At 37.9% G+C, this 13,268-nt stretch overlaps 1 protein-coding gene across 1 annotated transcript in view; it reads right to left on the bottom strand.

Annotated features, from left to right (window-relative positions):
* LOC134839655 (neuronal calcium sensor 1-like) overlaps positions 1–11,870 on the bottom strand; it is a 36,240-nt gene extending 24,370 nt beyond the window's left edge. Inside the window, exon 1 of the mRNA XM_063855278.1 lies at positions 11,692–11,870. Coding sequence (XP_063711348.1) covers positions 11,692–11,737 — 46 coding nt within the window. The 5' untranslated portion in view covers positions 11,738–11,870. The remainder of the gene's footprint in view (positions 1–11,691) is intronic.
* Positions 11,871–13,268: the final 1,398 nt, after the last annotated feature.

The following is a 13,268-nucleotide window of genomic DNA, read 5'->3' as shown; positions in this document are numbered from 1 at the left end:
TTAAAAAACCGCTCATTTTGAAGCATGATTTTGAGCGTAATTGTCTAAAAAAACCGCTCAAACCGCTCAAATCTTGCTTAAAATTAGGTGAAAAATCTAAGGGATTCAACTAAGAATTCCGAATGTACTACTATGATAGACTGGTGCCTTGAAAATAGCCAGGTCTCTTGAGAATGTGACACCTGAAGTCTCGAATTGTTTGAAAATTATGAGTTCGCCTGTTCTGAAACAGGTCCAAATTTTCGGATCTCTAACTATATCCCCCCTCGGGTACCTAGCAACGAATATCCCCCTATAAAAAAATGTATCAACAGTTAAGCATATCAGAATTTTAACCCTAGTAACGAATATCCTCCCTTTTTGCAAAAGGGGGAATATAGTTAAAGAGATCTATATTCTCAAGCTAATTATGTTTCACCACTTCAAACATTGATTTACACCGCTTCACCATTTATGTCACCATCTCCAGCTGAAAATTTTGAAAAAAAAGCCCAATTGAATTTTGATAACAAATAAGTTAAAAAACTATATGCAATTTATCTGATTATTTTTTTGGACTGGAATACTTTGCCTCACCTTCAAGCAACGAGCACGGATCATGGTGGGTGTGATACCGGATAGAACCTCGTAGGTTTAATAATGAAAACGATGTCGGTTTCAAAGAGTTTAATTTAATATCGAAACCATCTTTTCTCTATAGCCTGAGTTCTGTGGCTAACTGTGCGCTGATGCTACAGTAGAGAGAACTGAGTCTCTTATTTTGAACAAAGGTCACACACGTTTGACCTTGACAGAAATAATAACAATATCATAGTTATAGATAACAATATGAACATGATATCAAGGCTACGGTACTATTACTGCAATTGCAGTTGCAGTTGCTGTACCACATTCCCCGGTCGACAATTAATTTTTATAATATGTTATAAAACTTAATAATATATATGAGTTTTAGTACTCAGTTTAATAAGTTTGGGATCAAAAGTTTCTATTGATTGAAATTTTTTCATCTTCCGTCTTTCTCATCATGTTCTTCGCCAAATTGGAGTGGAACCCGCCACTCCGCATTCCAGGACCGATTGATGTCCTATGCTTCGCTCCCGAGTTTTCTTCTGAATAAATGCTTTTCCAGGAGGCCAAATTTCGATTCCCCTGAATTTTTCGTGTCGGGTTTAAATGTTGCCAATTTGATATGATATGCTTCTAACACGGCCTTGTTGAGATCCATGATGTCGTCTTGCGAGAAGATAAGCTTTACCGAATTTTTGATCGGGTCGCCGTATCTGCTAGGACCTTTCGTTGCTTTCCTACTCCGTCGCACGGACGTTTCTCCCTCCCCCGACTCGTCTGAAAATCCGGGCGGATTAATATAATCAATGTCGTCCACCGTAGTGTCTCTGGATGTTAGTATTTCTTCCGCCGCTCGCTGCACTCCCCTTTCTAGCACTTGAGAGGCCCCCTGAGTCGATTGCTTCTTATCTTTGTTTCCCCCATTCCACTTTATTTTCATTGACTTAGTTAGGGGTCCCGCATTGTTGGGTTTGACTCTTTTTACCGCAAGGTTCAAACCCCCGCCCGCCTCCGTGTCTTTGGACGTGACCACTGTCTGATTATCTTGGAATTTCTTTTTCGCTTCATCTGGGTCCGGCACTTGCTGCTGTGGCAGTAATTCATCTTCTGACCAACATTCCTCGTTTTCTTCCTGGTCCTCGACTTTTCCTTGTGACTTCCTTTGTAGTTTTTTTCGGTTCTTCCCCTGTCGGAGACCGACGCTGAGCCGCTGCGTCTTGCACATTGACCTTAGCTTTGGCAATATCGCTTTTCCGGCAGACTGCCTCCGCAGCTGTTTTAACTATGGACGGTGTTTCTGAGGTCACTTTTCCCCTTAAGGGGTTTGTTAGTGCCTTGCCACTTCTGCGCCCTTCATCCTTTTGTAACAGTATGGTGGACCACTGGTTCTGACTTACAATGTCTTCTGGCTCGTCTTCAATGAACCCGCGCTCCCAAGAATATAACAACCCTTTGCGTAGCTCCGGATCTATGGTGCTTGTTTCATCAACAATGCGCCTGATATCATTGGCAGATGTGTCCCTTCTAGTCTGATTCCACCTGGCATTTGCCTCTAGCAGTTCTTTTAGTGCTCGTGCTCTGACCCGATCCTTTGCTGATTCCACATGTTGTGTGAATAGGGAACTTACGTCTCGGTTGTTCTGACCCTTACGGACAATTTTCAATCCTTCTCTTGATTGGTCAATTCGCCGTTTGAGTTGCGAGGCAGTAAGCGCTGATCTTTCCAGGTGTTCGTTATCTAAACGATCAGAATTTTTTGAAAATTTATCGCTTAGAATTTTATATTCAGTTTTTGGTGGTCGACCAAAATGAGCCTCGAACGGCGAACGTTGTATGGTTTTTTGTTTGCTTCATGTGAGACCTCGAATTATAGTACAAAGACAAAGTTTTATCGACGTCACATTTTCGTCCAATAGCATAAACCCCAATCTTCTCTTGATGGTTTGAATCGTTCGTTCAACCAATCCGCAACCGCGATGGTCCCCTACGGACAAAACTTTTGTACTATGTTGTTTTGTGAAAATCATTTCCGCATTGTTTTACCCTTAAACCCAGAAAATTAGTCTGTTCTTATTGATTCGGGTATTACATGCGTGTCGATGTAAGATGGAAGAAATTTTGTTGACGATTTTCCCCTGTTGATTTTGTTATTTTTACCGAAGGAAATTTCGAATACCTATCTATTGCTACCAGCAAGTATATCTTTTTTCCTTTATGATCTTCCAGAGGGCCTGCATAGTCCAGTTGCACCTCTTGACTTGGCTGCGTTAGCAGCGGAGGAGGTTTGCTAGCGTTTTTTGGTATGATGTAATTAGCACTCTTACCGTAGCGAGTGCAACTTCTACATTCCTCTGCCAAATTGACAATGTCTTTGTGCATGTGTGGCCACCACAGGTACTTCGAAACATCTAGCATCGCTTCCTGACCTGGGTGACCACGGTGAATCCTCTTCAAGACTGCTTGCCGCAACTGCCCTGGGACAGCCAGCCTGTTATCCACCAGAATGCAGTCATCCACCACGGACAGTTGGTGCCAGAGTGGATTCGTATATGGCCCCATGAGTTCGAAACTATGGCGATTGTTTCTCTCAATCACTCGGAGAAGCCTGTTCATCCATGGATCCTCAGCGATTACCTCCGCCAGAAGACTTCTATCGAACAATTTTGTGAGATTATCCAGGCTTTCTCCCTTGTTTCGCTCCGCTTGACGAAATTCGTCTCTCCTAGAGTTGTGATTGGCTCTTCTCCCCCCGATCACACTGACTTCTGGGCTTTCTGACTGGCTTTCCGCAGTTCAATCCACTTCAACTATCGGCATTTTGTATCCTTTGGAGCTAATGTCAACTTCTTCGTCCTGTTGCGCTCAGTTTCGCATCTCTGTTTGTGCTTCTATCTCTAGCATACTTCTCGGGTTATCCTTTCTTTCTGACCCCATGAGGTCCCAGAATGAAATTAGCTTTGTCAAAGCAACTAGAGGACTGGCAGATGACGTTCCTGTCTCTTAAGTAGGTTTGATGTACCTATCCACCGCTCGCCACTCAATCTGTGGTATGTCTGAATCCGAACTGTCAGAGTCCTGTCTACTGCACGCTCCTCTTTTCACCATTCTGGTTCGTGAAAATGTTGTCTCTGTCACCTGTTCTGTCAATTCTTCCCCTTCTTCGTCTTGTCTATTAATGATCTTCACCGCTTTCTTCGATTTTCCTGGCCCCAACTGATTTTTGTCTATTTTCCCTGCTTTTTCCGACTGAATTTTTGAATTGTTTTTGCAACTTTTGATATCTAAATTTATGACTGACTGTTTAGTACGAGAAATCTTGTTTAGTGTGTTTTGTTCGTTTTGTTCTTTTTGAGGACGTGTGTTTTGACCGTTTTCGTTCTGGTCGAGCTTTGTCTGGTTTTGAACAAATTGGTTGCTATAGCAACCGTGGGATGAGTCGTCTTTACAGTGGCTAAAATTGTTTCTAATTCCAGAATGTTCTACAATATTTACATTAACTTTCCGGTCTGTATCATTTAGCCGACTGTTTAAACAGTCGAGTGCCTTATGAAAGTCCTCAATTGATGTAACAACAAATCTTTCATCTATTTCCGATTCAGGCCATGGGTCGCCATTTGGTTCCCTTGAAAGGTAATCAACGATACCCATATCCTTGCCAGGTATATGAATAACCTTAAATTGATAAGGAAATAATCTATCTACCCACCTAGTAAGTCTAGATTGATAAGTTTGTTCGATCTATTTTCCCTCAACGCGGATGTTAAAGCTTTATGGTCTGCTGCTATAACAAATTATTTACCCAATAAGAAAAGTTTAAACCGATCAACCGCCCAAACAACTGCAAGCAGTTCGAGCTCGTTTGTGGAGTATTCTTTTCTTGTGTATTTAAATACCGCGAGGCGAATGCTGTCGGTACCCATTCATTCTGCTCTGAATTCTGTTCAAGGGTTGCCCCGAGACCACTATGGCTTGCATCACACTTTACCCGGGTTTCTCTTGAAGGATTGTAATAATAAATCATAGCAATGTTAGCAACCGCCTTTTTAATATCCTCAAATGCTAAAGAATGTTGACTGTCCCATTCGAATTTTTTCACCGGTAATTGAATATTTTTCATCTTCTTTTTTTTCGTTTTCTTCTCTTAACAAGGGTCGAAGTTTATCAGTTAAATTAGCTACAGTCGGAATAAACTTAGATAGATGGTTAATACTACCCATGAAAGATCTAAGTTGTTTCAAAGACTTAGGTGGTTGCAGGTTTGATTTTGCTTCTGTTTTTGTAATTTTAGGTATGATACCCTCTGGTGATAATTTATGACCTAACCAATTTACTGATGACTGAAAAAACTCTTATTTTGACAGCTTTAACGCAAGGTTTTCATCATCTAATTTTTGTAAAACATCTAGAACCAATTGTTCGTGGTCCTTTTTTTCCACCTTCGAGACGATTAGAATATTATCTAGGAAAAAAAAGGTGTTTTTAGCATGATTTAATGTTCTGTCCATTGCCTTTTGGAATTCAGCGGGCATGTTTGCCAACCCGTAAAAGCCTGTCAAAAAACGATATGTTCCTGTTGCCTGTCCCCCAAAAATGTTAAAATTGCATTGTTTGGCTGTTTCCGCAGTTAATCTAATTTGACTATAGGCATACTTTAGATCAAGCACTGTGAAATATAGTGTACCCGCTGCCTTTGCAGTTATTACTTGGCTTACACTATCAATCAGTTCATCGACGTTTGGCATCTGATATTTATTTTTGTACAATTGTCTATTGATAGGTTTTGCGTCCAGTGCCAATATAATTGAATTGTCTTTTTTAACTGTGATGACATTTGGAGCAATGAAACAATCGCTTGTACATTTATCCAATTTTTTGATATGCCCTTCCGATAACAATTTTTCTAGTTCTGTTTGTACTTTATCTTGAATATGTATAGGTATTCGCCTACCTTTTTCTTGTATCGGGCATAACGGATATTTAAATTTTGTGCTCACAGTATGGTTTTTCGACTCCCCCTGACGATCAAAAAGACTTTTGAATTGGTCATAAAACTTTTGTTTCCAACCTTCTGATTGCTCGCACAGTAGCACGTCAAACCTGGATTTTCGTGATGGTGCTGATCTCTGAGTGGTATGGATCCCCAATTTCCTTGAAGGTCCAATCATAGAATACATCGCGTACGTCCATCCGTAACTAACAGCGGTGCTCCCTGCACTTCCCATCCAGCTGAATGTAGATTCTCTTTCAGTGCCCCAAGTATTAGTATTGGACTTTTATTGTAGTCTACAAACTGTGCAGACAGGTTAAGTTTTTCCGCTGGAATAAATTTCGAATTCGGAGATCCCTCCAAAATTTGTTTAGTTGATGTCCAATTCAAAAATGACACCGGGCTACCCGTGTCTATAGTCGTATTCACGATATGATTATCAATTTTCACCAAGGCCTTTAATGCTTATATTTGGTGAGATTGTGGATTCCGGCGTACCTCAATCTTCTCGACTTTCTGTGATTTCTCATGTGGCTTTTTTTGACCACCCATTCCTCCGGTTGTTTATGTACTGCTCGACCGCTACAATTGATTGTAAATCACTTTCAATCGACATTATTTCGAACTATTCACAGGAATCAAAATTTTGTATTAAGTTACTCTTCTTCTGAACTCGAATTTTTGTTCACAATCTCGTTTACTTGCTGGGATCGGCACATCTTCGCGAAATGATTTGGTTTGTTACAATTCTTACACGATTTACCCATTGCCGGACAACTCTTCAAGTGTCCTTCCCCAAAGTTTCTTCCTCATCTCGTGCATTGTTTCTTATCCCCCTTGGATCTTGTAGTATTCCGATTCTCGTAATTTGTTCTCTTGTTCTGATCTCGACCTTGACGTCTAGGGTTATACCCCCTGTTTCCAATTGCCATGATTGGTTCTTGTTTTATTTTAGTTTGCGCGTTTGAGAATAGTCCAGTACTAGTGGTACTTATTGAGGACCTTTAAATGCTTGCGTAAATTGATTACTTTGTTCGAATTTGATTGCTCGCTTTTATACTTCTTCTGGTCTGAATGTTTCAAAAGTTAGAGTGTCTTGAAGTATAGCATTCCTCATCCGGGATATAAAAAAAATCTCTAACTAGCTCTTTTTTCAATACTCCCAGCTCCACTTTTGCTGCTGGCGCAGTCAACACCGAGTGAAAAGATTTGAGAGTTTCATTCGTTTCCTGAGATCGTGTAAGCAATTTGTATCGCTCGTAAGTAATGCTTTTCGTTTTTTCAAAGGAGATTTTTGCCAACCTCACTATCTCTCGGAACCCGAGTTTAGATATTTCCGTGTGAGGATTTTTTTGTACGAACTTCTTCTTACCTTCTGTGCCCAAAGCTAGAAATAGTCTAGATGTTAATCGTTTTCCAACTCCGTGGTAGAATAAGTTGTGTCCCACTTTCGGTCCCCGCGCCACGTTCTTCGTTCTCTAAGAGGACTCTTTCCCGTGCTAATCTGTCACGAGCTTCTCTCTTTATTACTGCCTGCGCATCTTCATTATTAAGCTGCATTTCCGGTTGTGGCAGTGATTCTTCCAGTACTACTCTTGGTTCTTTTAGTAATACTTCTGGATCCACGTTCTCCTTGACAGTAACAACTAATAGGAATTGATCAAACCAGATTTCAAAATGCCATGGTGGGTCCGAGTTTGATGAAACCCAGAATACCGGAATTCCCATGTCTGTCCTGTTGTCTTGAGACAGAAATCCTGCTGGCTGCGCCATGTGATACAAGATAGAACCTCGTAGGTTTAATAATGAAAACGATGTTGGTTTCAATGAGTTTAATTTAATATCGAAACCATCTTTTCTCTATAGCCTGAGTTCTGTGGCTAACTGTGCGCTGATGCTACAGTAGAGAGAACTAAGTCTCTTATTTTGAACAAAGGTCACACACATTTGACCTTGACAGAATTAATAACAATATCAAAGTTATAGATAACAATATGAACTTGATATCAAGGCTACAGTACTGTTACTGCAAATGCAGTTGCTGTACCACAGTGGGCCTCGAACATCCTACCTTTCGATTGAGAGGAGGAGACAAACCCACTTCCCCACCGCTCCCCAGTTTAAATGTGAGAGGAAAGGGGGTGGCTGGTGAGTTGCTAACTATTATTTATCTTAATAAATGGTTGTCATTGCTGAGCATTCAACCAAAAAATACTACCCGTATCGAGATTGGCAATTGATGTTTCGACCGACTCGACCAAAAACTGGTATGTTTCAAATGTCTCGACTAAAGCTCGATATCTTTTGACCGTCTCGACCCAATCTTGATATGCTTCGACTATGTTCGACCGAGGAAAAACAGTTCGACGGAGAAAAAGAAAATTTGAAATTTTGAACTTAGTTAGCTGATCGGCAAGGGGAACGGCCTGGTGCTAGACTTCAAATCGATTATTGCAAAAATAAGAATTGCATGCCAAAAAACGAAAAGAACATTCACAAATGAATTTATCACAGAGGCGAAGCGGAATTTTGCACCACTTGTGATAAATAAAAATATGAGAAGTCGCGAAAAAATAACTAATTAAAAAAAACTAGGTTTGCCAAAATTTTCGTTTGTCTCAAAAAACGAAAAAAGAGGGAAACCTACGAAGTGGCAACAAAGCCGACAATCTTTGAGCAGACACCAGCTGAATCGAAAAAGTATGAAAAAAAGGTCTGCACAATTTTTTTTACCGGAGAACAAGTTTAATTCCCGATTACAAGACACTTGCTGTCGCAATTTGATAACATAAGAAAAACTGTGAATAGAACATAAGATGATGTAATATGTGCAATGCGACTTAACGGCAAAAAGTTTATAAAAGTTGATTAAAATGGATGAAAACTGAATGAAACAAATTTTGCCTTACAAATAATATTAGTAGATTTTTTTCGGGTATTTCATACTTTCATAGACATGGACAATAATTAACAAAAAAGTTTAATAATTGAAAAAACTCTGTGTTGCTGCCTAGTTGAAGCAATTATACGAATGAGTAAAAATCCTCTCCCTTAACGCAATATAGGGGATGTCATGTTTCTTTGGTTTAAGGCTGGATTTTTCAGTTAATCAGAATCGTGCATTCTACACGCAGCGCTGAATTATTTCATTCCAACTTAAATGTTGGGGAGGAAGATCTAAACTTGGTCAAGTTAGGAGCGAGGATGTTATCTTGATCGAAATTATTAAATGCTTATAGACACACAGTTTTATCACTATGCCCTCGGTCGACAAAAATCACCAATGACAACAAAACAGCTGTACAAAATAAAGTTGCGCCTCAAACGTTTTTCTCAGATTATCCCTATAACAAAACTGATACAAAGAACTTCTTAACTTCTTATTCTTTCAAAAGTCAAATCAAAATTGTCAAAAGAAGTATAGATAAAAAGTAGCTGTAATATCATCAGATAAAATATTTTCGAAAAATTTTAAAGTTTTTTTAAATTCAATTGTTTTCTTTTCAATCAAAATCGAACTTGAAAATTCAAATAAAACAAAAAAAAACATTTCAGCAATTTAAAAAAATTGTATGCTCCTATAAAAATAGAGCGTTATCTAAAACAATAATTACAAGTTACTAAAAAGGAACCAAACTCCAATATTAACAAGGAAAACCTCTATAAAAAGCTAGTACAAGCTCATACATGGTGTGAAACGTTCTGATAAGTCTTCAACCCAATTCAGTAATTCTTTATTCCAATACAATATTCGGTATCCCATCGAATAGAATTGGTAAAATTAGCGTTTTCTGTCAAAATAAGATCGATAAATCGTCTTTTGACCGAAAAGGTGGTAAAAGCAGAGCTTTGATTTCGTTTCTTTTTTCACTAAATCATGTATTACAAATGAGCGCCACACTGTGTCGATTATTGTATAATACGGAACTTTTTTTACTTTTTTGTCTTAATTTCTTTTAATACATTGGTGAGGAAGATTTTTGGCGTAGATAAATTTCCATTCAATACAACTACCGTAATTAAATAGAGACGAAGCTGAGCTTCGCACCACTTGCAATAAAAACCACTAAAGTCGAAAAAATCGAAAATTTTGAGCTAGATCCATCGATAAGGCTAGTTTTGAAACAATAACGAGCCAAGACAATAGAATGTGAAACTAGCATCGAAAGAAAAGTTATCATGCTGTAACAAAGCCGGAAATACCTTAGCAGAAAGTCTTTAGGCCGAAAATTTTGCGCAATAAGCGGCCATTAAACTGGTATAATATAAACCGAAATTTATCAAGCCGAAAAAAAACAAAAAAGCCGAAAAAGTTGTTGGAAAACTATAATTTCTCTTAAAATTTTTAGCAGGTTGTGCGATCCAGAGTAAAACAAAAAAATAATAATTATCTTGAAACCACTCGAAATTAAACCACTAAGCCAGTATAAAAGAAGCCGGAACATTTACGCCAGAAAAGGTTTGAAAAAAGAACAAACAAAGTTTTAACAAATCGGGTTGAAAAAATCACAACCAACACAAAAAGTAAATTCTGAAAATGACGGATATTTAAAATAACACACTCAACCATGCTCAAAATTGGCAACCGCGAGAAGTAGGATTTTCGAAGAGGACGACGATGTGGAAGAGTCCAGATGTGAATCTGTGGACAAAGTTGTTTGCGGGAAAAAAGTCTGGTACCCGATTGCAATGCCCTTGCTATGGCAAGGGCAACGAAAGATTGGCTCGAGAAAAATATCACATAGAAGCTCTTCCAGTGATAATATGGAATCTTAAAAAACATCAAAAAATCTAACCTATCTTTTCTTTTTGACGACACATAATTGATATTTATCTTTTTCGAAAGCTCTTGAAAGTATATATTTTTTGTTTTTAAGCTTATTTTTTGCAAGAATAAATTTGATCTGAATTAACTGTAGTTTTTACAGTGATCGGCGTCAGCTTTATTATGGATTTAGTAACTTGTTTTTGAATCTTATACTCAAACCCATCCCTTTTCAAATTTCAAAATCATAACTATAATTGGAGGCTTCTGTGCTCCTTGTATTATTTCGTTATGAGTTTTTGAATAAATTTACAGCTCAAACATTTTCCTAAAAATTCTGGGTATTAGATCAGCTTCCAAGTTAAAAGTTAGATGCAAATGTAGGTCCTTTGTCAAAAATAGCATTTAGACAGTTACCAAGCGGCATTTAGCAAACTCAAGCAAAAAAATAGTTAGCCTTCTTCTAAACAAAGCGAAAGAGAAACGTGCAATTAAATTTAGAAATGAGGCACAGACAATATTACCAACCGGAATTTAGTTAATTAGACAAATCAGTCACAGACAATTTGACCAATTTTCCTCCGACTAAACTTGAAAAAAAATCATCAGAATAGATTTCAACTCCCGGTTTGATTTTAACTCTCCGAATATATTTTAACTCTAGATAACCGGCTCTAAGTTTTGTATAGACGCCTACCCTCTGTTGCAAAGGTTCCTACACGTTGGCGCAGCTGCAGCGGTCACAATTAACTATTGAAAAAAAAATGTATAATTTTTGGTGTTAGGTTATTTGCTACTCGGAGTTCAATTTTGGGCGAAATGTCAGCGGCTGAATTTTCTGTACATTTTCGGCGGAAACCTTCGAATTCCAAGCCAGCGAAATGTCCGGGCACGTACAGAAATATGCCTTGAAAGAAATTCAACTTCAAAAAGTTGCAGATACTGAAAAAATTAGTTTGAGCAGAGTGCGGAAGCTTTGAGACCTATTAGATTGCCTCAATTTTTGTAAGAATGATTTTTCGAACCCCCTGCATTTTGGATTATTTCGCCGAGTATCGTAGATATGCGCAAAAAATGGGGCATTTAGTCCAACAAAATAAAAAAACTGACAACTTTCGATCCTCAAAATCTGTAAGAAAATCGCTCTCAGGTTAAAAACCTTTTCGCATTTGAGCTCAGAAGGTCGTTATCATCAAGAGGATAAAAAAGCGTCCCTCAGTAACTAAAATTTCGATAAAATTTGTTTTACAGTGCCAAAAATTAAATTTATAAATTTGAATGAAAAAAGTTGACTGATTTTATGACACTACGCTCGTAAGCTCGCTTGTGTGAAAATTTAGAATATACCTGAATGTTCAAACAGACTTACTTGCAACTCTTTCACTCGTCTGGCTGGATAACTTATTACTGACCATTTCAAGGACAATAAAATTGCTTCAAAATTAACGAAATTACTTCAAATCGCTTGAAAACGCCTATACGGACATAAATTTCAAACAAATTTTGCTAGTATATGTTCTGGAAATACTTATTCCTTGTAATATGGTACAGTTTCAATGGTATATCTTCAATTCTAAGAAGGTATACCCTACCCAAAACCAATAAAAACTACCATGATTTTCGAATTGAGGGCAGGTCAAATTGAACCTAATTCTAACCGTCCGGAAATTGTCTGGAAATAATCTCTATGTGTATCGCCGGTTTGTTTGGACTTATATAGAGCCCAAATTTTAGTGCAAAGTCTGAGCGAAATGAAATAATAGACACAAGTAACAAGTAAACGTGAAATGACGTCGTATTAGCTTCATTTAGACTATATTGTTTGAATCGTCAAGGCTTTATACTAAGGTTGGTATGAGACAGATCTGTGGAGAGCTTAAACAGTCAAAAAGAGGAATCGTTTCCATGAATTATAACAACAATATCAGCGGGGAAAATTTAAATTGAAGGGAAATTAGAAGCAGAGGCGAAGCTGAGTTTCGCACCACTTGGGATACAAAACGAAAAAAAAAGAAAAAATGTCGAAAAAACTAGATCTATAAAAATGAACAATGCTAGTTTTGAAACAAAAACATATATGCCAAGTCAATAGAATATGAAATAAGCATCGGAAGATAATGTAACCGGAAGGAACACAGCCGAAAATAGTCAGAAACCCTTTAAGCCGAAAAATCAACAAGACTTAAGACTTATGAAAAGTTAATAAGTCCACCTCCCCGCACCGGAGTTCCATGGATAATAATCGATTATATTGAATTTTCGTGGTCTGTCTCAATAAATTTCGATAATAATTGATTATAATCGATTAAAAATGAATTATAATGAAACTATTTTTCTAATCAATAAAATCTGATTATAATCGATTATTTTTGAAAGAAAATGAAACTTGTTTTCGAGGCAAAATAATCCATTTTTAATCGATTATAATTCGAAGGGTTATTCTTGAAATTTACAATTTTGTTCAAAATTATCTCATTTCCTGTTTAGTGCGTTTGCTACGAATTACGTTTCATAAAATGTTACATTTCAGAACAAAAATTATATTTTTTTTGTCTCTACTTTTTTTAATTCATCGCAGTTTAACTAAAACTTCATTTCACTGTTTTTTCAACCAAAACCCTAATAAAACTAAAATTTCAGGGGTTTGAATTAGATTTTCATAGCTTCCCCCACCGGAGTTCCATAGATAATAATTATAAGTTTTTTAACCCAGTTTTTTTATCCCCCCTCCCCCCCCCCCCCCAGTTTACTGCCCCCACCCCTCCCCCCCCCCCCCCCAGTTTACCAGTCCTCCATTTACCCTCCCCCAGTTTACCCGAATTTATTTACCCAACCCCTCCCCCCCAGCTTCTCTTCACCCCCCAGTTCTGAAGCCCCCCTCACCCTCAAAACACAAACACGCACAGACAAAATATTTTGCTCGTTTAAAGATGCAATATGAGCCGA

The sequence above is a fragment of the Symsagittifera roscoffensis genome, chromosome 2, assembly GCF_963678635.1.
Source record: "Symsagittifera roscoffensis chromosome 2, txSymRosc1.1, whole genome shotgun sequence".
In the NCBI taxonomy this organism is placed as follows: Eukaryota; Metazoa; Xenacoelomorpha; order Acoela; family Convolutidae; genus Symsagittifera; species Symsagittifera roscoffensis.
The sequence above is the reverse complement of the archived record's forward strand: the minus strand, read 5'-3'. Positions and strand labels throughout refer to the sequence as shown.